General features: G+C 42.0%; 1 protein-coding gene across 1 annotated transcript in view; it reads right to left on the minus strand.

The window, feature by feature from the left end:
- The window catches only part of LOC116970914 (guanine nucleotide-binding protein subunit alpha-14), a 166379-nt gene that overhangs the window by 19500 nt on the left and 123422 nt on the right, over nucleotides 1-23457 (minus strand). Inside the window, exons 3-5 of the mRNA XM_033017585.1 lie at nucleotides 11873-12027; nucleotides 4745-4873; nucleotides 2710-2839 (exon numbers count right to left, since the gene is read on the minus strand). Of these exons, the coding sequence (XP_032873476.1) occupies nucleotides 2710-2839; nucleotides 4745-4873; nucleotides 11873-12027 (414 nt within the window). The remainder of the gene's footprint in view (nucleotides 1-2709; nucleotides 2840-4744; nucleotides 4874-11872; nucleotides 12028-23457) is intronic.

Below are 23457 nucleotides of genomic sequence, written 5' to 3' on the forward strand. Positions count from 1 at the left end.
CAGTCAAGGGAGAGCCAGTGGATGTCATGTACCTGGACTTTCAGAAAGCATGTGATAAGGTCCCACATAGGAGATTAGTGGGCAAAATTAGGGCACATGGTATTGGAGGTAGAGTGCTGACATGGATAGAAAATTGGTTGGCAGGAAGAAGTAGGGATTAACAGGACCCTTTCAGAATGGCAGGTAGTGACTAGTGGGGTACCGCAAGGCTCGGTGCTGGGACCGCAGCTATTTACAATACACATCCATGATTTAGATGAAGGAATTCAAAGTAACATTAGCAAATTTGCAGATGACAAATAGCATCCTCCTCACAGTTCACACTGCCACCCAGCTTTGTGTCATCTGCAAATCAAATTAGTGATTGTAAGAATCTCAGCAGGAATCAGAGTTGGACCACCCACTATGTCCTTCCAGCTGAATGTTATTCTGGTCTGCACCACTCACATGCTGGTCCTACCATTGTTGTTCTTGGAGCTTTTTACTCCCATCAGCACACCATCAATCTTTATGTAAACATTTTTATAGATTGTATCCAGGTTATTGTACCATACATTCCAACCTCAATAAAACTTAAATGTGCTACAGCAAGTAGTTGGTAATCATTGTAACTAGCCAGCAAGTTCATATATTCTTTAATTAAAAATGGAAAATAATTCCTATCTGTCAGTTTTGTTTTTCTCTAAAGAGACTTGTTTGTTTTTAAAATAGGTAGAATTATAGCGAAGCAAACCAGAATCTACAGCTTTTACCTTTAAATAAAAATGATATCCAACCTTATTATTTTATTTAAAAAGTTACTTTGGATGCAATATTCCACAGTCAGTTCATTTTCTACAAAAATAGAAAAGTAATACAAGTCTGTGCCGTAGGTTTGTAAAGTTCTTTCTTTGTTCCACGGCATTATAGGTGCACAACCTTTTATCCGGTGTTCCGGAAACCGAAAAGCTCCGAAAACCGGACATTTTTTCCAGGATGTCGTCTGCACACCAAAGCTCGCGTTTGGCGCCAAACTTGACCCGAAACGACCCACGGTCAACCCAGGTCTGTACTCCTGTAGTACCGGGGAGACACTTAAACATCTGTAAATCATTGCTTAAATGTTAGTCAGTTAGTTTGGAGGGCTTTTATGTGAAGGGGGGGAGGGGGGGTGAAGGGGAAACTTTAATTCTTAGTCCCTTACCTGGTCGGAGAGGCGGGGAGCGGGCAATGCCTTACCGGGTCGCCGTGCAGTAAGCTCCGGAGCACTGTGGCCGCCGACTCCCAACATCGCTGAGCTGGGGCTGCGGGCGTCCGGCCGCGGGCGGTGCCGGTTGTAGCTCCGACCCCGGCAACTCTACCCCTGGCTGCGCGGCGCTCCAAATCCAGCGCCGCCCGCGGCCGGACACCCGCAGCCCCAGCTCCGCGATGTTGGGAGTCGGCGGCCACAGCGCTCCAGAGCTTACCGCACGGCGACCCGGTAATGCATTGCCTGCTCCTCGCTGGTATCCCAGCGCTGTGGCCGCCGACTCCCAACATCGCGGAGCTGGGGCTGCGGGCGTCCGGCCGCGGGCGGCGCTGGATTTGGAGCACCGCGCAGCCAGGGGTAGAGTTGCCGGGGTCGGAGCTCCAACCGGCGCCGCCCGCGGCCGGACGCCCGCAGCCCCAGCTCCGCGATGTTGGGAGTCGGCAGCCACAGCGCTCCGGAGCTTACTGCACGGCGACCCGGTAAGGCATTGCCCGCTCCCCGCCTCTCCGACCAGGTAGGGGACTAAGAATTAAAGTTTCCCCTTCACATAAAATCCCTCCAAACTAACTGACTAACATTTAAGCAATGATTTACAATGATTCCCCGGTCTCCGGGGAGGAGGCAGCCGCTCCAGACTTTTCAAGCCGCCCGCGCTACCTACCTAATCTACGCTAAAAATCTTCCATTCCGAAATCCGAAAAATTCCGAAATCCGAGAAATGTCTGGTCCCAAGGCTTTCGGATAAAAGGTTGTGCACCTGTATTTACATTCAGTAACTACTTATTTAATTTGAGTTTAAGCTCTATTGAAGTTTCAATCAAAAAAAATTACTGACTTAAACACAAAAATTATATTTTTTGAATTTAGTTTTGTCTCAAGTTTAAACAAAGATAAACAAACAATGACAAAGTTGTTGAAAATGACTCATTCATTCTTATGGAAAGATATTTGTACATAGAAGACTTCAAAACTTACTGCTTTAACTTCAGATTTCTTCCTCCTCTGTTGTGTTTTTAAACTCAAGATTATTTTTCTGATTGACATTAACTATTTCCCTCCCATCAATGCTCATTGGCCACTGCCTATTTCCAGAATTTTATATTTTTATTTCATATTTGCTTCTCACGTGGTTTGTGCAACTTTTTTGGAAATTAATACCAATTAACAGCTCTAAATTAATTTCAATGCCATTTATAAGCAAGTCCATTTCAAAAATGCGTTCAAGAACATTATGCAGCTAGCAAATAATCAGCACTGTTATTTGTAAGCATAAATGGGAGTGGCAATGAAACATGAAAATTTGAAAACAATTTGATATTTCCATTGTTTCATTGAATGACAAATGTCTATGCAGAAAAGATTCCAGACAGAGTACAGATTGACTAATTAATAATTTCATTAGGTTTTTCATTCAACTTTTCACCTCTCTTATCTGAAATAACATCTGTTTTCATCAGCATCTTCCATTAATTAAAAATTACCTCATTATCACACTCGGCCAGGACCTGGTCATATTCACTAAGTGCAACTAAGAAAATGATTGAGGTGACATTCTCAAAACAGTGAATCCACTTCCTTCGTTCTGATCTCTGACCTCCGACATCCACCATCCTACAAAATAATACAAACAAAAGATTGAAACTGCTGTCTCCATCGACAATGCACAATTAAATGGTTAGAACACAGAAACAAGCCCTTCAATCCAGCTCATCCATGGCGACCAAACTGCCCCAGCTAATCTAGTCCCATTTATCCGCACGAGGACCTCATCCCACTAAACCTAGACTAAACTAGAGTACAGGAAGGAGAATGTGAATTTAGTAATTTGGTATCAGGACAACAACTGTTCCCTCAAAGTCAGCAAGACAAAGGAGCTATTTATCGACTTCAGGAAGTGTGGTGTAGTACATGCCTCAATCAGCATCAATGGTGACATAGTGGCAATGGTTGAGAGCTTCAACTTCCTTGCGATTAATATTACCAACCATCTGTGATGGACCAACCATATTGATGCGACATCCAAAAAGGCAATTTGCTGCTCTCAACTATGTGCAAAGGTAGAAGCATCATCTGTATTCTGAAGGATAGACCTTCATGCGATTGAAATATTCAGGAAGAGAGTCAAAGCAGCTTTCAATAGCTTCCAATGAAATTTAGAGCAATCAAATGGAGTTCCCATCAGAGTGGTAGCGGTGTGGAATGAGCTTCCAGTGGAAGTGGTGGCGGCAGGTTCGTTGGTATCATTTAAAAATAAATTGGATAGGCATATGGATGAGTAGGGAATGGAGGGTTATGGTATGAGTGCAGGCAGGTGGGACTAAGGGAAAAAAGTTGTTCGGCACGGACTTGTAGGGCCGAGATGGCCTGTTTCCGTGCTGTAATTGTTATATGGTTATATGGTTAATTTAAAAAATTATCCTTTCGTAATATTTATATATTCACAGGCACACATTGCACGGTTATAGCTTAGATATTTCATATTCAAATTATAAATGTTGCTGGAAGAACTGTGACTAACCACGCAATGAGGCTTGTCTGCAAAAGGTTAGAATGTTCCAGTCTAACAACTGTCAGACATTAAGCGCTTCAAAACATGGGTGTGTACTTCATTCTAGTCTAACAAGAGAACAGTGATACTTGCATGCCATGATGCAATTATGTTCTATACCCACTTCATTTATTTACATATTATATGTAAATAATCAAATTGCTCTCCTTCTTTGCAAACAAGAGTATGAACACATACACACACCCACTGAGGTTCATTCTGTCGACAGGTGCCCTTAGTCCCGGATAGGCATTGGACACCAACAATGCATTACTTTCTTGAACTGCAGAAAGCGAGGTCTCCAGGCTCAACTCATTGTCATTCAAAAGCCCGCCTAAACCTACCTGATCTCCCGATTGTTGGACACTTTAATTATCCTTCCCATTCCTCCACAGACCTTTCTGTCCTAGGTCTCCTCCATTGTCAGAATGAGGCTAAATGCAAATTGGAGGAACAGCATCTCATTTTTCGCTTGGGCAGTTTACAGTCCAGTGGTATGAATGCTAATTTCTCTCACCAGGTAATCCTGGCATTCCCTCTCTCTCTCTCTCTCTCTCTCTCTCTCTCTCTCTCTCCCTCCCCCACCCGAGTTGCACTAGCTTCTCTTTTTCACCCTACAAACAGCTCACAGTGGCCTGTTTCCCTTTATCATTGTTACTTTTTTGTATATCTTTCATTCATTGTTCTTTATCTCTCCACATCACCATCTATATCTCTCGTTTCCCTTATCCCTAACCAGTCTGAAGAATGATCTCGACTCGAAACGTCACCCATTCCTTCTCTCCAGAGATGCTGCCTGTCCTGCTGAGTTACTCCAGCTTTTTGTGTCTATTTTCGGTTTAAACCAGCATCTGCAGTTCCTTCTTACATATAAATGGCAAAGGCTAATTAATGGTTTTACAGTTTCATTCCTTATCAACACTTTGTTTTGCACATCAATGACCCAAATGTTTGTCATGTTTCATTACCTGAAGATTATGTTCTCCAAATCAAACGGATATTCAATGATTCCAGTCGTTGGTACTCTGACCCGCAATATATCTTGTTGTGTTGGTATATAAAATGCCGAACTAATGCGATCTACATCACTAAGATAGCTGCAAAAATAAAGATATCATTGTAAGTTACAGAAACCTCAAGCATGTGTGCACTACCATTTAAGAAAAGAGAGATTATGAATACTGTCATGTAGAAATTGTCAATTTTGTGGACTTCTCTGCCTCAGAAGGCAGTGGAGGCCGATTCATATGATGCAATTAAAAGAGAGTAAAGGACCTGTCCCACTTTAACAACCTAATTCGCGACCTTTTTTACTCAGACATTTTTCATCAGGCTAGAAAAAACGCCCCAACCTACTTGATGCCACGAGTACCTACGACTAGCATCACGGCCTGCTACAACCTACCTACGACCTCCTATGACCTTGTGACAACCATGCTGCGAGTATGAGTCAAGGGAAAACTCGGCAGAAGTCGTGAATTAGGTCATGAAAGTGGGACAGGCCCTTTAGATAGAGCTCTTAGGGCTACCGGCATCAAGGGATATGGGGAGAAGGCAGGAACGGGGGTACTGTTTGTGGATGATCAGCCATGATCACATTGAATGGCGGTGCTGGCTCGAAGGGCTGAATGGCCTACTCCTGCACCCGTTGTCTATGTATCTATTTAATAGAAACTGCTTGGAGATCCAAGCACAAGAACACCAAACCTATTCATTTGCATGGAGAAGAACAGAAACAAAGATTTTCTTGAATTAAGTTTGTGAAATATTTTGAATTGTTTAATGGTATTTTTTAGGTGACATTCAAAGACTTAAAATATGGAGGTTTCTGAATGGGAGGGATTTGTGGCCAGAGCTCATTCTGCCCCACAGACATGATGTCACATGGTTTTGCCTCCACATTGCCATATCTTGCTTGAGTCTCTAAAGAAAGCACATACTTTTCCTATTATATCAAGAGCAAATTCCATATAACCATATAACAATTACAGCACGGAAACAGGCCATCTCGGCCCTACAAGTCCGTGCCGAACAACTTTTTACCCTTAGTCCCACCTGCCTGCACTCATACCATAACCCTCCATTCCCTTCTCATCCATATGCCTATCCAATTTATTTTTAAATGATACCAACGAACCTGCCTCCACCACTTCCACTGGAAGCTCATTCCACACCGCTACCACTCTCTGAGGAAAGAAGTTCCCCCTCATGTTACCCCTAAACTTCTGTCCCTTAATTCTCAAGTCAAATTCCAACATCTTATTTTGCATCAAATTTTTCTGGGTCAGATTAGTTCTAAGATTTATTGTCCCAATATAACCGCAAAAGTTTATAACAAAGAGTCACATGGAACCAGGCTCTTTACCCCAACATGCCCATGCTATTAAGATGCCCCCTCTACGCTATTCCCATCACCCCCCTTTTGGCCCATACATCGTTAAGACTTACCTATCCATCTCCTTGTCTAAATACCGTTTAAATGTTGTTATAGCACCTGCCTTATCGATCTCCTATGGCAGTTCGTTTCATATACCCACCACCCTGTGTGTGAAAAAGTTGCCCCTCAGGTTCCTATTAAATCTTGCACTTCTGTCCCATTTCTTGATTCCCCTCCTCTGAGTAAAAGACCGTGCATTCACTCGGTCTATTCCCTTCATGATTTTGTACACTTCTATAAGATCACCTCTCAGCATCCTGCATTGCAAAGAATAAAGTCTGAGCCTGCACAATCTCTCCCTATACCTCAGGCCCTCAAGTCCTGGCAACATCCTCGTAAAACTTCCATGCATTTTAGTGTGAGCTTGATAACATCCTTCCTATAGCAGAGTCAGGGCCGGTGCTAGGAATTGCGGGGCCCAATTAGAAAACTGATGGCGGGACCCCTACTCTAGAAAAGTAAAAATTTATGTATGTTTATATTTCGTGTAGTTTCGGGAATTTTAAGGCAAGCTGGTTGGTGATTGGATGCAACCCCCTTAGAGACAGCGTTTGATTGGCCGCCAAATAAATTTGTCAAATCTGTAACAAAAATCGCTGGTCGGTGCGAACTCAGTGGACTATCTGGTTGTATCTCCAAACTAATCTGGTTGTATCTCCAAACTAATCTGGTTGTATCTCCAAACTAATCTGGTTGTATCTCCAAACTAATCTGGTTGTATCAACCAGACTATCTGGTGGTATCTCCAAACTAAACAGTATAACATGCAGGTACATTCATTTAAAATTAAATTCAGTGATTATTTCACATGATTTCTCACTGTGTAAAGCTCAATATCCGACCAATTTCTGTTTAACACGTTTGGTCTGCCGTGAGCATTTTTCGTTGCATCTCGTTGCATCTCCCCGTTTCCTAATCGGCCACACTTCAGATAATAGTCTACTTTCCTGTTTTTGCCACCAAAGTGGATAACCTCACATGTATCCACATTATACTGCATCTCCCATGCATTTGCCCACTCACCCAGCCTATCCAAGTCACCTTGCAGCCTCCTAGTTTAGAGGGGTTTAAACGGGTTAGAGATGTTTAGAGGGCTTCAGATGGGTTCAGGTGTGTTTACAATTGTTTAATGGGGAATAGAGGGAAATAGGGGGGCTAGAGGGGGTTTAGAGGTGTTCAGAGGGTCCCAGAGGGGTTTAGAGACGTTATAAGCCCCCCGTGAGAAATTGTAATTCTCTGAAATTGAAGATAGACATAAAGCTGGAGTAACTCAGCAGGACAGGCAGCACAGCGACTCTGGAGAGAAGACCCTTCTTCAGACCGAACTGAACGCGTCGATGAGAGTACTTGTGATTGTCTGAAGAAGGGCTTCGACCAGAAACACAACCCTCTCCCCAGAGCCGCTGCCCGTCCCGCTGAGCCAACTTCAACTTCAGAGCCAAACAAAAAACACAGAGTGCTGGAGGAACTCAGCGGGCCAGGCGGCTGCCTCACCCGCAGGGTTTCTCCAGCATTTTTGTCTACCGCAAAACGTCAATGATTCCGGGAATGCTGAGGGGGCAGGGTGATAGAGAGGGAGTGGGAGAGCTAGAGAGAGACAATATGGGGAGCGGGAGAGAGAGCGCGAGAGAAAGAGGGAGGGAGGGAGGGAGTGAGCAAAAGACAGAGAGACACAACCAAAGATCCGCTATAAGATCTTTGGACACAACGTGGGTCGGTAGGTGAATGACAAACCTGCACACCAGGAAGAAGCCCCTTCTCGCGGTCCGGGGCCCTCACTCATGATGGTGAGTTAAATGAAATTCTCAACGTGTCATCGATCTACATTCCTCAGTAAATGTAATTGTGTTTTAAACAAGTATTAATGACGCCGCGTGAATTTTATTCAAAGGAACACGGCGTCATTAATACTTGTTCAAAACACTATAACATTTACTGAGGAATGCGGATAGATGCAGATTCATGACATTGCATAACAAGGTGTTAAGTACTTACCGTTAAGATGTGCTAACAGCACTAGTTAACAAATCGTTTGTGTATGATGGCCGTGCAGCGGTTGTTATACATGTTCGTTTAAAAAAATCCGGATGGCGAATTTAAAAAAATCTTTATTTAACAAAGAGAATTCGTATTCCGTACGAAATACTGAACATTAGTGCGGGGCCCCGCTTAGGCGCGGGGCCCAATTGGGAGCAATCGGTCAAATCGGCTTAACGCCGGCCCTGAGCAGAGTGACCAAAACTGAACACATTATTCCAAATGCAGTGTCACCAATGTCTTGTACATAACAACTGTAACATAGCAACCAAACTTCTACACTCAATTACCTGACTGATGAAGGCCAATGTACCGAAGGCCTTCTTGACCACCCTATCTACCCGTGATGCCACTTTTAGGGAACTACATACCTACACATATCCTCTGCTCTATAGCACACCCATGGCCCTGCCATCCACTGTGAAGGTCCTACCATGGTTTGACTTCTCAAAATGCAACACTCAGTTATCAGAATGGAAAACGGCAGTTTGGCCAAATGTCCACAACTGCTGGTTCTCTAGGAGATTAATCAAATGCTAATCCTACTGCTTCACTCTCCTGATTGATCTGAATCACACCTGCTTTTCCCTCAAACGGCACAAAGGACTCACTTGCTGATATTATATAAAATCTACACATAAAGACACCTGCAACTGCATCTCATTTGCATTTTAAATTGATTTTACATCACTGACTTCAGTAAAGAAAACATTTTCTTTCTCTCAATAGACTTTGAACATATCTATCAAATGCACTCGGTTTTAAGAATATAAGAAGTCTATAAGAAGTCCAGATATGACCTTGACAATAGACAATAGGTGAAGGACTAGGCCATTCGGTCCTTTGAGCCAGCACTGCCATTCAATGTGATCATGGCTGATCATCCCCAATCAGTACCCTGTTCCTGCCTTCTCCCCATGTCCCCTGACTCCGCTATATTTAAGAGCCGTTCAAAAGGCCATCAAAAATGCCAAAAGGCTTCCGCTCAAAGCTGCAACTGTGGCAGGGCTTGAATGCCATCACCTCTTACAAGGCGAAATCAGGAGGCAGCTCAAGCAACAGCGAAGCATCACTCCCTGACGAGCTCAATGCGTTCTACTCACGCTTTGATAGGGAGAACACTGATGTGCCTTCCCAAGCCCTGATGGTATTACTGTCACAGAGGATCCTTTAGGGGGGTGAACCCTCGGAAAGCGCCTGGACCTGATGGTATACCCGGTCAACTTCCAAAATCTGTGCAGACCAACTGGCTGGGGTTTTTGCGAACATTATCAATCTCTCACTGCTGAGGTCTGAGATTAATTCCTGCTTTAAGAGGGCATCAATAATATCGGTGCCCAAGAAAAGTAAGGTGACGTGCCTCAATGACTATCGATCAGTGGCACTAACGTCCGTGGTGATGAAGTGCTTTAAGAGGTTGGTTATGGGGCATATCAACTCCTACCTCAATAAGAACCTCAACCCACTACAGTTTGCCTACCGTCACAATAGGTCCACGGAGGCTGCGATCTCACTGGCTCTCCACTCCCCACTGGACCACTTGGACAATAAAAATTCTTACGTCATGCTGTTGTTTATAGACTACAGCTCGGCGTTCAATACCATCATCCCCCCCAAGCTGGCTACAAAACTCAAGGAACTGAGTCTCTGCGCATCGATCTACAATTGGATCCTCGACTTACTCATCCACAGACCACAGTCTGTTCGAATTGGCAGAAACACTTCATCCTCAGGCCGCGTGCTCAGCCCCCTGCTCTACTCACTCTATACTCATGAATGTGTAGCTGGACATAGTGCAAACTACATTTTCACGTTCGCTGATGACACCACCATTGTGGGACGAATTACATATGGTGATGAGTATAGAAGTGAGATTGACCGACTGACCAAATGGTGCCAGCACAACAACCTGGCTCTCAATATCAGCAAAACCAAAGAACTGATTGTGGACTTTGGGAGAGGAAGGTTGAGGACCCACAATCCTGTTTACACCAATGGAATGATGGTGGAGAGAGTCAAAAACTTCAAATTTCCTGGGCGTGCATATTTCTGACGATCTTTCCTGGACCCAGCATACTGATGCAATCATAAAGAAAGTACATCTGCGCCTCTACTTCCTGAGAAGATTACAGTGATTCGGTATGTCAAAGAAGATTTTCTTGAACTTCTACAGGTACACAGTAGAGAGCATACTGACTAGTTGCTTTGTGGCTTGGTTCAGCAACTTGAACGCCCAAGAGCGGAAAAGACTGCAAAAAGTTGTAAACACTGCCCAGTCCATCACCGGCTCCGACCTACCTACCATCGACGGATTTACCGGAGTCGTTGCCTCAAAAAGGCAGCCAATATCATCAAAGCCCCACACCATCCTGGCCACACACTCATCTCACCACTGGCATCGGGAAGAAGGTACAGGAGCCTGGGAACTGTAACGTCCAGGTTCAGGAACAACTTCTTCCCTACAGCCATCAGGCTATTAAACACTACAACCTCATAAACCATGGACTACAATAGATTATTATTATTATTATTATTATTATTATTAGTGCACTGTTGTTGTTTGTTCTTTTTTTCCTGAGTTTTTGTTATGTTATTTATTATGATTATATATTTAAGAAAGAACTGCATATACTGGAAAAATCAAAGGTAGATAAAAATGCTGGAGAAACTCAGCGGGTGAGGCAGCATCAATGAAGCGAAGGAATAGGTGACGTTTCGGGTCGAGACCCTTCTTAATAGGAATAGGCGAGTACAAAGCCAGAGAGACAGACAGGTGTTAATGTGACTGTCAATTGGAATCACTCAGTATTTCACCTCACTGGTCCCAGGATGAAGTACATCACAGAATTACACAATGTGGAAAGGAGTGGAAAGCCAAGATTTGTGGCTCACGTCAAGGCCATAAACATAAAGAAGGAGTCAAGTCACAGATACAAATAGGTACAAGGTATCAGAAAACAGCATTAGGTGATAATGCTAATTATGTTAGATAATGTACCTGTACTTGAAAAGCCAAGTAGAGAATCCATTTTATTAGAGTAGAGATGCAAGCAGAGTGCAACCATGCTACTGCGATTTCTCCAGGATTTCTATAACATTCAATGTTGAAGCAACATGAAAATGAAGCTCATTATAAATAAATTCAGGTATTTGGAACTAATTTATATTTTATTAGGTGCACTTCAACATTTGTAAAATATTACTTAATGATGCATCAGGCATCAAATTTAATACATACAGCAAAGATATGTCAGGAGCATTAAGGAGAGTTGTTTCTGTGATGATGCCACAAGATGCCATTTTTTAATTTTCCCTGCTTGGCCACTTTTGGTTGGTGTAATGTGGAAGCATATAAACAAAGTTACAAATCTTTTTATTTAATGTATTTTGACAACTTGCAACATAGCTTTGGTCTGGCAGCTTCCAGTAACTGACAGTTGCTCGAATAGAAATAACAGGATATAATATCAACCCCAGTGTTAGACTGTTCTGAAATGTTGGAAAAATTATTTCACAATGTTACACCACGTTTCAAGATTTCAAATGTCTTATGTGGGAAAATTGAAAAGCCAGAGAATACATTTGTCTTAGGATATCAGTTTAAAACAATTTTCATACTTACTATTTGGCAGAATCAGATAACTGATATTCCCGACGTCTGTCATAGCATTCCTGGATCCCAGGATCATTCCATAACTTCTTTATTGCTTCAACATATTCTTTTTCAAAAGTGCTAACTTTATCCACCTCTACTTCTCTGATCATATTTGCATTTTCCTATTAAATATAAATCAAGCATATTTAGGGATAAACACATACATTCATATAAAATTCATCCATTATCATGAATAGTAAAGTTTGATATCTAGAGGTTATCTGGTGAGCCAAAATTCTATTTACATAATATATTGGATTTTAAAGGAATTGGCAAAGTGTAGGATAAAATGAGTGTTAAGAAGATGGGTTCCTTTTTTAAAAACTCAATTCACTCTGGAATACACTTTATTTTCATCGTGGTCGACCGTCTGGGCTAAATGATATATGTTTAATCCAATTTGATACAATATATTATATGCCAATAGCAGTAAATGCTCAAATTTTGACATTTTTCAGCAGCGTTCACATCTAAAAACCACAGTAAAACACATTCAACTGTCCCACATTGGACTGTGGTAGTGGTAGTGGCAGACTGACAGATTTTCCATACTACTGGATATTATTTCCATTAAACTTCACCTCACTTCTAATTCACTTTTTTTTTTTTTAAACATTGTTATACAGTAGAATAATAAATTCTCCAGTGATCCTGAGTAGTTTAAAAGGTGGTACAGGAACCGGGCTTTGGTTACCCAAATGCTGAAGCATCAGTTAGGGTCTTACTCAATTGCCAATTTTTTAATTCTACTGACTAGATGATACAGATCCATTCATGGCAAGTTAGATTTTCTTTATATGGAAACTTAATTCAGTAGATTATATGTAAAACTGAAAAAAAGACACAAATGGCAAAATGGAATCATCATCATCATCATTCTCTCTCTCTATCTCTCTCTCTATCTCTCTCTACCTCTCTCTCTCTCTCTCTATCTCTCTCTCTATCTCTCTCTCTATCTCTCTATCTATCCTATTACTAAAACGCCCATTTTGACCACAACCAGTCTGCGTTATTTACATTTGCGCAAAAACTGTACCCTATATCGCTAGGATTTTCCGCCACCTTACTCACCGTTCTCTGCTCCAAGCGCACCAAGTTTTGTTCCGATCGGTGGAAAATTAGAAAAGTTATGAAGGTTTAAAAAATCGTGAGATGAGCAGATTGGTCTTCTCGCCTGTCAGTCACCATGAAGGTAACGCCCCTTCCGGCACCCGCTGTCCGGCGGGGAGAATAAAGCTGTGAGCGAGGGGCTGTGCTCTGCGAATGGGGGCGGCGACCACCACGTCGACCTGGGTGCCGATGTGTGCAGCCGGGGACGAGAGGCAGTGAGTGAGTCTGGAGCCGGTGAGTGCGGTCGGAGCCGGGGCCGGGAGCCACTGACCCTACACACCCCGCTCCCCTCCCACACACACCACCCCCTCCCCCCCCCAGTGAGTCAGCAAGCCGTGGCTGACTGAACTGTGAGTCCGCAAGCCGTGTGTGACTGAACTGTGAGTCCGCAGGCCGTGGCTGAGTGAACTGTGAGTCCACAAGCCGTGGCTGAGTGAACTGCGTGTCCAGAAGACTCACCAGCCCCGCCCACACACCCCATCCCCCTCCCCTCGCACACCACTCCCCCCCCCAGCAGCAAGTCACGGCAGCGGTAGGCCATGGCAGCGCTTCCCTCCCCCACCCCCCCTCCCCCCCACCGGCCCCGGCCTAAAGCCGTCCTCCTCCCCCGACCACAGAACGCTCCCGCCGGCCCCCACCTGAAGCCTCCCCGTCCCCAGCTGCAGGACTAACACAAGACTAACACAATAATTCATTTGGCCCACAATGTCCACACTAGCCCTCTGTAAACCAGTCCCTTCAGCCCACAACACCCATACTAGCCCTCCAGAAAGTGGCCCCACTGGCCACCGCCTGAAGCCGTCCCCTCCCTTGAATGCAGGACGCTCCCCCACCCCCCACCAACATCCCCGCCTGAAGCCGTGTCCCTCCCCAGGCTGCAGGACACTCCCCCCACCGGCACCCAACAGCAGAACACAACAAGAGATGCAACAAGAAAGAAAGGACTGAATAAATCTCCTCTTTAACATTTAAATTGTTGTTATATTTTAAGAGTTATTCACATTTTAAGCTTTAATAAATCCCTTTTCCACTTGCCGTGCCCGTCAGCTGCACCTGCGCAGTAATACCGGCGTGTTCTATGTCACAATGGGAACCCAATGGGAGGGAAGGGCTGTGCTGCCGGAGAGACGCTAAGAGTGGATGGGGGGGTTTGAGGTGAGTGCATAGGGGGGACGGGCAGGGGTGGAGTCGGGGGGGTGAGGGGAGGAGGGAGGGATCAGGGGCGTCACAATGGAAACCCATCAGCCACGCCATGGAATTGGTGGAGAGGAGGAATATTGCATTGGGGGACCAGTCCTTCCATGTGAGAATGGGATCCAACGGGTCCCACCTAGTCTAGTAACCTCTAAAGATTGTACAGATAAACAAGATGAACCGTTAAACCCGATTTGCTTGTTCGAATTATTAGAAATCAAAGAATATTGATTTCTCTGTTTGTTGAGTATAGAAGTTGGGATGTAATGTTAAAATTGGGTTGTAATGTTAAAATTGTACAAGGCATTGGTGAGGCCAATTCTGGAGTATGGGGTACAATTTTGGTCGCCTAATTATAGGAAGGATGTCAACAAAATAGAGAGCGTACAGAGGAGATTTACTAGAATGTTGCCTGGGTTTCAGCAACTAAGTTACAGAGAGAGGTTGAACAAGTTAGGGCTTTATTCTTTGGAGCGCAGAAGGTTAAGGGGGGACTTGATAGAGGTCTTTAAAATGATGAGAGGGATAGACAGAGTTGACGTGGATAAGCTTTTCCCACTGAGAGTAGGGAAGATTCAAACAAGGGGACATGACTTGAGAATTAAGGGACAGAAGTTTAGGGGTAACATGAGGGGGAACTTCTTTACTCAGAGAGTGGTGGCTGTGTGGAATGAGCTTCCAGTGAAGGTGGTGGAGGCAGGTTCGTTTTTATCATTTAAAAATAAATTGGATAGTTATATGGACGGGAAAGGAATGGAGGGTTATGGTCTGAGCGCAGGTATATGGGACTAGGGGAGAATACGTGTTCGGCACGGACTAGAAGGGTCGAGATGGCCTGTTTCCGTGCTGTAATTGTTATTATATGGTTGTGAAGAGTGCAATTCAATTGTGGATTTCCACTTATCTGTAAAGTGCTAATACATTAATTAAGAGACAATCAGGTAAAATAAAGGAATAAAATGTCAACCCATGCAAAAATAATTTTAGGCAATTATTACCCAAGTACATTATTGCTTTGCTTAATATTTTCAGTTGAAAGATTGCACTTTAATCTTTTTCAGGATGTCCTATTTTAAAAAAACAAAACCCATTATTTTCAAATAGCATTTTAAGATTAATAAAACAAATGTTTCACATTACATAATGTCATGCCATGAAGTCCAAACACATCTTAATGCTGAAAATCATGACTCCTATCAATTTAATCACTGAAATTTGTAGATTAGCAATGGTCAATTACAACTATAATTGTGCCCTCCCCAGCAATGCCTCCTGGTGCACTTAGATCAAATTGCCATCAAGATAAGTAGTGTCTGACGAAAGGTCTGAGAATTTGCACGTAGAACTCAGTTGCTTTCAGTCTTTCTTCCTTTGTTTCCACTTGGCCTCCGAATGCTCCATTGCAGGCACTCGAGACCTTCCTGGAAGCATAAATAGGCCTTTTCTACATAAATATCACCCACCATCTTGCACACATTTGTATTATGATGAACTATGGCACCAACTATATGCTCTCCTGTCCCTACTATAATCAGCAGCCATTTGATATACTTTGGAACAATTGGTCGCTAATCCACATGTAGCTGTGCAAGGATCGTGTTTTTGATCTATAATTGCACTTTTACAGTAGATGTTAAATGAAAAGTAATGCAATGACCAAATGTCTTACTCACTTTTAACGCCTAACAAAAATAATTGGAACTAACATTTCTTCTTTACTCCAAATTCAAACATTTCAGCACCTTGGCGCACAGGTATATAGTAATGGCAAAAGAATCGGAGATGAAAACTGTTTTTTGTGATATAATAAACATTGCTGGAGAGGGTAGTTGATGCAGATTTGATAATAACTTGAGAAAGGGAATTGAATAAACATTACAAAATTGACTAGTGCATGACAAGTGAATGGGGGAGCTAGGGACTGGGTCAGATTAGATTAAATAGCTTCCTTCTGTCATGTGTAATACAATTCCTGAGTCATCGCACTCATTTAGTTTTATTGAGAAAAAAAGGGTGACACAGGCTTTTTGTGTGTTCATAATGAAACAGAAGATCAGAATGAAACAGAACTGGTACAAGAAGAAACACTAGCTTAATCAAATAAAAACACATATACTTTCAGCTGATTTTGAGGCAAATAATACTGAAGGGAAAAACTGCAACAAAAAAAATCACTTAAACAAAGGCATCAAACAGTGCACAAAGATCCAGCAGCAGAGAGAAAGGCGTAGACAAGGGAAAAATTTGGAATTGGGAGACACGAGATGATAATAATTGATGGGGAAATTCACCTTGAGTGTGTTGTTGAAAACCCAAAGGTAAGAAGTTGAACTTGTAGGAGATGGTAACCATAGAAATGTTATACTTTTACTTGAAATTACAAATTGGCCTATCCACTGAACAGGATAACAATGCAGGCAAAGGAAACCCTCTCATTACAGGAGAGGATGGGGGAAAGCAGTCTACATTCTAATTGTTTTGTGATACAAAGCCATAACTTCTGTGCACGTGTCAAACAAAGAGTTTGAAAAAACTGTAACTATTCATTATTTTTCACAACAGTTCCATGAGAGTGAATTTTATTCCGTATCGCCGATTAAATTCTACATAAAATAATATTAATTATGCCTTAAAAGACTGCATATTCAAAGTAAAAGTAAAACTTCAGTGTGCAAGAAGCTGTTAGAGAGCTGAAAACAACATTTATTAGCGGGAATGATGATGAGATTATTGAATGGGCAGCTCAGAGTTTAGTGCTAAAATCAAACATTTTCTATTTTATGTCTATGATGATCTAGATTCCAACATGATGCATATATTGACAATGGATCGCAGATGAAAACTAACTCTGGAATTAATGAAGATAACTATTAAATAAATAGAATGCAATACTAGATTCCATCTGATCTCCAGGCAGAGCTTTCCCAAAATATCTGTCAGGAATAAAGAATTCCATGACACTATTGGAAGCAAACCCCAGATAAAATTTCACAATCGGCATGATTAACCCTGCTCCACATCACATTGCTGCTCTTGGAAGGATGTGGTGCAAATTGATGCTGCACAACTGACATTTCAACACTTCTGAAGTGCATTAGCTGCACTTACAAATGACAAAGAGCCCTCGGGAATACTTTCATCAAAGGATATATATAATATCCGTAAGGGTATAATTTAGTTCTCATTACTTAGCTAGGCCATTTCACACAGCATTCCTGTGGGCTTAAATCACATAGAAGTCAGCCTGGTAAGGATTTTAGATTGTGATCACTATTGGACATAGGTGAACTATTTTAATTAATATAATTCAGAAATTTTATGATTAATATTACTGATGCAAAAATATTTTTATAACAAATTGTTTAAATAGCCAAATCTAAATTCCCAGCGCTATAACTAGCAATGTTACAAAATTTTGAGATTTTAAAAATCAAGTCTGTAATTTATCCCATCAGATAAAGCATAAAAAGAAGTTTAATTTGACACCTAATTCACTTTCATATCTCAAGTATTAAAAAAGTTATGGCCATTTTCATACTCGGAAATTAGCATCTTGTTCCCTATTGATTTTCTATGGACATAACAAAAAAGCTGTGATCGTGGACAGTCAAAAGCCCATAACTTTCTTAAAAATTAAGAGAACTGAATGAAATTTTCAGTTATCATAGATTGAAGCATTCTGAAACAAATATAAAATAATCTTACTTGGATGACCTGAAATTAAAGCATATAATTAGTTAGTTACCCAATTGTAGCTAATTCCAAACTTCAATTACTAGATCTAAACATCTATCCATTTCTTAAGAAAAGATTAACATTTTTAAATAGCCTGTGTCCAAATAATATTCACAAAGAATTCACAATAAAACATGATTTTTAAATCTCATTTCAGTTAAATCTTAACTACATTGCACTTTTAACTTTTGCACTTTTTATAATGCATTTTTAATTTTGCTTTTCTTTTCTTTTAGTTCTTCTATTTTATTTCATTTTATTATTTCATTTATTGTATGACATGTTTTTATGTGAAGCACTTTGAGTCTGCCTCGTGTATGAAATGTGCTATATAAATAAAGTTGCCTTAAAGTTGCCTTGCCTTAAATGGAAGGAATTTAGTGTTCAATTGCTGTAAATTAATGGCATTTAAATCAGCTTTCCCTGTGGAACGCGCTGGTTTAGAGCGTTCACATTGCGGTAGATTTGTGCCCCAAATGCCCAGAAAAATACTGCGGGATATAATGGGCCCCAAATTAGCTACTCGCAACATAACATTTTGTATAAAGGGATCTTAAGAAGCCTTTTTTAACGTAAAAATAAACAACCTACCTTTCGTTGTCCCCTGTATGAGATCCGGCCCGTTGTCGGCGGTCGCGGGTTTAGAGGTTAATTTTTAACCTACTATAACAAGTAAATAAACCCCTTAAAACTAAAAATAGCTCAAGCGACGGAATCTTCCAGCGATTTTTCGTTAATAATTAACTAGGCTGAACATCCTCGATTTGAACAGTTTAGGGAAAATCACGTTTTACCATATAACCATATAACAATTACAGCACGGAAACAGGCCATCTCGGCCCTACAAGTCCGCGCCGAACAATTTTTTTCCCTTAGTCCCACCTGCCTGCACTCATACCATAACCCTCCATTCCCTTCTCATCCATATGCCTATCCAATTTATTCTTAAATGATACCAACGAACCTGCCGCCACCACTTCCACTGGAAGCTCATTCCACACCGCTACCACTCTCTGAGTAAAGAAGTTCCCCCTCATGTTACCCCTAAACTTCTGTCCCTTAATTCTGAAGTCATGTCCTCTTGTTTGAATCTTCCCTATTCTCAAAGGGAAAAGCTTGATCACATCAACTCTGTCTATCCCTCTCATCATTTTAAAGACCTCTATCAAGTCCCCCCTTAACCTTCTGCGCTCCAGAGAATAAAGACCTAACTTATTCAACCTATCTCTGTAACTTAGTTGTTGAAACCCAGGCAACATTCTAGTAAATCTCCTCTGTACTCTCTCTATTTTGTTGACATCCTTCCAATAATTGGGCGACCAAAATTGTACACCATACTCCAGGTTTGGTCTCACCAATGCCTTGTACAATTTTAACATTACATCCCAGCTTCTATACTCAATGCTCTGATTTATAAAGGCTAGCATACCAAAAGCTTTCTTTACCACCCTATCTATATGAGATTCCACCTTCAAGGAATCTCGTTTTAAACCCACCCCCCTCTAAACGGCGCCAAAATCACGCACACGGGCTAGGACAGATTTTCAGCAACGCTTCAGGTACGTTTTACAACATACCTATTATAACATGATTTTATGATGTTTTTAGGTGACCAGTCCATGGATTGTTACTCCAGTAACACAATGATAATTTTAACCAAAATACACTAACTGTGCCAGGAACAGGATGTAAACTTTAATTAGCTACATTTGTCTAATATCAAAAGTGGAGAAATCTTTTAAATCCATTATTCGCATTTACTAATTCAGAAAATAATCAAGGATGGCACACACAGATTTGCTAAAAATCAAACAAGCTTGATTTTATTATTTTTAACAAAACTAATGCCGGCCAGTATGTGTATTGAGATGCTGGCGACCCCCATTTTAAAAGAGGGTTACCTTCCTAGAAAACGGCTTACATCACCTCTTCAGCAGTGCACATGATGATGGGGGTGGTGAGGAGGGGGGATGAGGGTCGTCCATACATTGTAAGGTGTTTCACTGAATTGTTAAAACAAATTAAGGTTTATATAATAAAACTGTTGGTGATTAAGAAAAGGTCTTTGGGTCAATGAAAAAGGATTAAAAAGGAAAAGTTAACTTCAGGGGCCATTTTTGATTCCAACATTCTCAGGCATTGGAAGAGGAACAATTTTTTTGATTACTTAGAAACACAGAAAATAGGTGCAGGAGTAGGCCATTCGGCCCTTCGAGCCTGCACCGCCATTCAATATGATCATGGCTGATCATGCAACTTAATATCCTGTACCTGCCTTCTCTCCATACCCCCTGATCCCTTTAGCCACAAGGGCCACATCTAACTCCCTCCTAAATATAGATAATGAACTGGCCTCAACTACCTTCTGTGGCAGAGAATTCCACAGATTCACCACTCTCTGTGTGAAAAATGTTTTTCTCATCTCGGTCCTAAAGACTTCCCCCTTATGCTTAAACTGTGACCCCTTGTTCTGGACTTCCCCAACATCGGGAACAATCTTCCTGCATCTAGCCTGTCCAACCTCTTAAGAATTTTGTAAGTTTCTATAAGATCCCCCCTCAATCTTCTAAATTCTAGCGAGTACAAGCCAAGTCTATCCAGTCTTTCTTCATATGAAAGTCCTGACATCCCAGGAATCAGTCTGGTGAACCTTCTCTGTACTCCCTCTACGGCAAGAATGTCTTTCCTCAGATTAGGAGACCAAAACTGTACACAATACTCCAGGTGTGGTCTCACCAAGGCCCTGTACCACTGCAGTAGAACCTCCCTGCTCCTATACTCAAATCCTTTTGCTATGAATGCTAACATACCATTCGCTTTCTTCACTGCCTGCTGCACCTGCATGCCTAGTTTCAATGACTGGTGTACCATGACACCCAGGTCACGTTGCATCTCCTCTTTTCCTAATCGGCCACCATTCAGATAATAGTCTACTTTCCTTTTCTTGCCACCAAAGTGTATAACCTCACATTTATCCACATTATACTGCATCTGCCATGCATTTGCCCACTCACCCAACCTATACAAGTCACCTTGTAGCCTCCTAGCATCCTCCTCACAGATAACACTGCCCCCCAGCTTTGTGTCATCCGCAAACTTGGAGATATTGCATTCAATTCCCTCAACCAAATAATTAATATATATTGTAAATAGCTGGGGTCCCAGCACTGAGCCTTGCGGTACCCCACTAGTCACTGCCTGCCATTCTGAAAAGGACCCATTTCCTCCTATTCTTTGCTTCCTGTCTGCCAGCCAGTTCTCTATCCACATCAACACCGAACCCCCAATACCGTGTGCTTTAAGTTTGTATACTAATTTCTTATGTGGGACCTTGTCAAAAGTCTTCTGAAAGTCCAGATATAACACATCCACTGGTTCTCCCTTATCCACTCTACTAGTTACATCCTCGAAAAATTCTATAAGATTCGTCAGACATGATTTACCTTTCATAAATCCATGCTGACTTTGTCCAATAATTTCACCACTTTCCAAATGTGCTGCTATCCCATCTTTAATAACTGACTCTAGCTTTTTTCCCCACTACCGATGTTAGACTAACTGGTCTGTAATTCCCCATTTTCTCTCTCCCTCCCTTTTTAAAAAGTGGGGTTACATTAGCTACCCTCCAATCCTCAGGAACTACTCCAGAATCTAAAGAGTTTTGAAAAATTATCACTAATGCATCCACTATTTCTGGGGCTACTTCCTTAAGTACACTGGGATGCAGCCTATCTGGCCCTGGGGATTTATCGGCCTTTAATCCATTCAATTTACCTAACACCACTTCCCGACGAAACTGGATTTCACTCAGTTCCTCCATCTCATTTGACCCCCAGTCCCATGCTATTTGCGGCAGATTATTCATGTCTTCCTTAGTGAAGACAGAACCAAAGTAGTTATTCAATTGGTCTTTAGAAATGCAACACCTGTCCCTTCACCTCCCCCCTCGACTCCATTCAAGGTCCCAAGCAGTCGTTCCAGGTGCGACAAAGGTTCACCTGTATCTCCTCCAACCTCATCTACTGCATCCGCTGCTCTAGATGTCAGCTAATTTACATCGGTGAGACCAAGCGTAGGTTGGGCGACCGTTTCGCCGAACACCTCCGCTCGGTCCGCCTTAACCTACATGACCTCCCGGTGGCTCAGCACTTCAACTCCCCCTCCCATTCCCAATCCGACCTCTCTGTCCTGGGTCTCCTCCATTGCCAGAGTGAGCAACAGCGGAAATTGGAGGAACAGCACCTCATATTCCGTCTGGGGTCCTTGCGCCCCTATGGCATCAACATTGAATTCCCCCAATTTGGCTAGCCTGTGCTGTCCCCTCCCCTTCCTTCACCCTCTAGCTGTCTCCTCCCACCCTCCCATCCGCCCGCCCTCGGGCTCCTCCTCTTCCCCCTTTTCCTTCTTTCTTTCCCCACCCCCCATCAGTCTGAAGAAGGGTTTCGGCCCGAAACGTCGCCTATTTCCTCCGCTCCATAGATGCTGCTGCACCCGCTGAGTTCCTCCAGCAATTTTGTGTACCTTATTCAATTGGTCTGCCATGTTCTTGTTCCCTATGATCAATTCACCTGTTTCTGACTGCAAGGGACCTACATTTGTTTTAACTAATCTTTTTCTCTTCACATATCTATAAAAAACGTAAGAGAAGAAGGTTGCTAAGACATGCAGGTTAAAGGCACATGCAGCCAGTCGTCCTAATTTAATGTGGGTAATACCTTTTATCAGTAAAACAAAGAATGCAAAATGAAATTAATGGAATAAAGATCATATAAGGTACATTTCTGACTAACTGTTAATTGAATGATCTTGTTTAGAAATTAAAAATTTGTTTAGAATTTTTTGAAAAATATCAAACATAAAGGAACAAAAAAATATATACATGATGCTTCCCATCAAATTTTTTGAAAGAACCACCAGAGGGCACTCAAGATTAATTTTTTTTAATTCTAATTCTTAAAATCTGAGATGCTTGATTCACATGGCTGTGGTTAGCAGTGTGGTACAATTTCACACTTATTTTAAGCTGGTAGAAAGTGTGGGCAATTCAGGAAAAAAGTAGTCAGCATGTAGAATTGCTAATATCACTTTAGGCTCAGTTTTGTTATTGCCACGTGTACTGAGGTACACGATAGTGTATAAACTGTTTTAAACAAGTTATTTTAAAAGAAAGGCCCAGTCTAAATGTTATTTTCTTCCAGCCATGGATAGACCTTACAGTTACAGAGTTTTCTATTTCCCTTTATTTCTTCAAAACTATGCTATTGCACAACTGGAAATGCTTATTTTTCTAAAGTGATTCACACTATTACAAAGGCTCAAAATTCTATCTTAACAATGTTCATGCACATTGGGCCATTCTGTGCTTTTAAATGAGAGCTTTGAGATTTCCAACATTTCAGCCATGTATTTCTACCTTTGAAATCAAAGTGGAATGTGTCGCTCTCATGTGAGGTGCCTGAAATGATACAACCAACTGCCATGGTGGAACCAGGTAAAGCCATTAATGATCCTTT

This window comes from Amblyraja radiata, chromosome 3, assembly GCF_010909765.2.
Source record: "Amblyraja radiata isolate CabotCenter1 chromosome 3, sAmbRad1.1.pri, whole genome shotgun sequence".
Lineage (NCBI taxonomy): Eukaryota > Metazoa > Chordata > Chondrichthyes > Rajiformes > Rajidae > Amblyraja > Amblyraja radiata.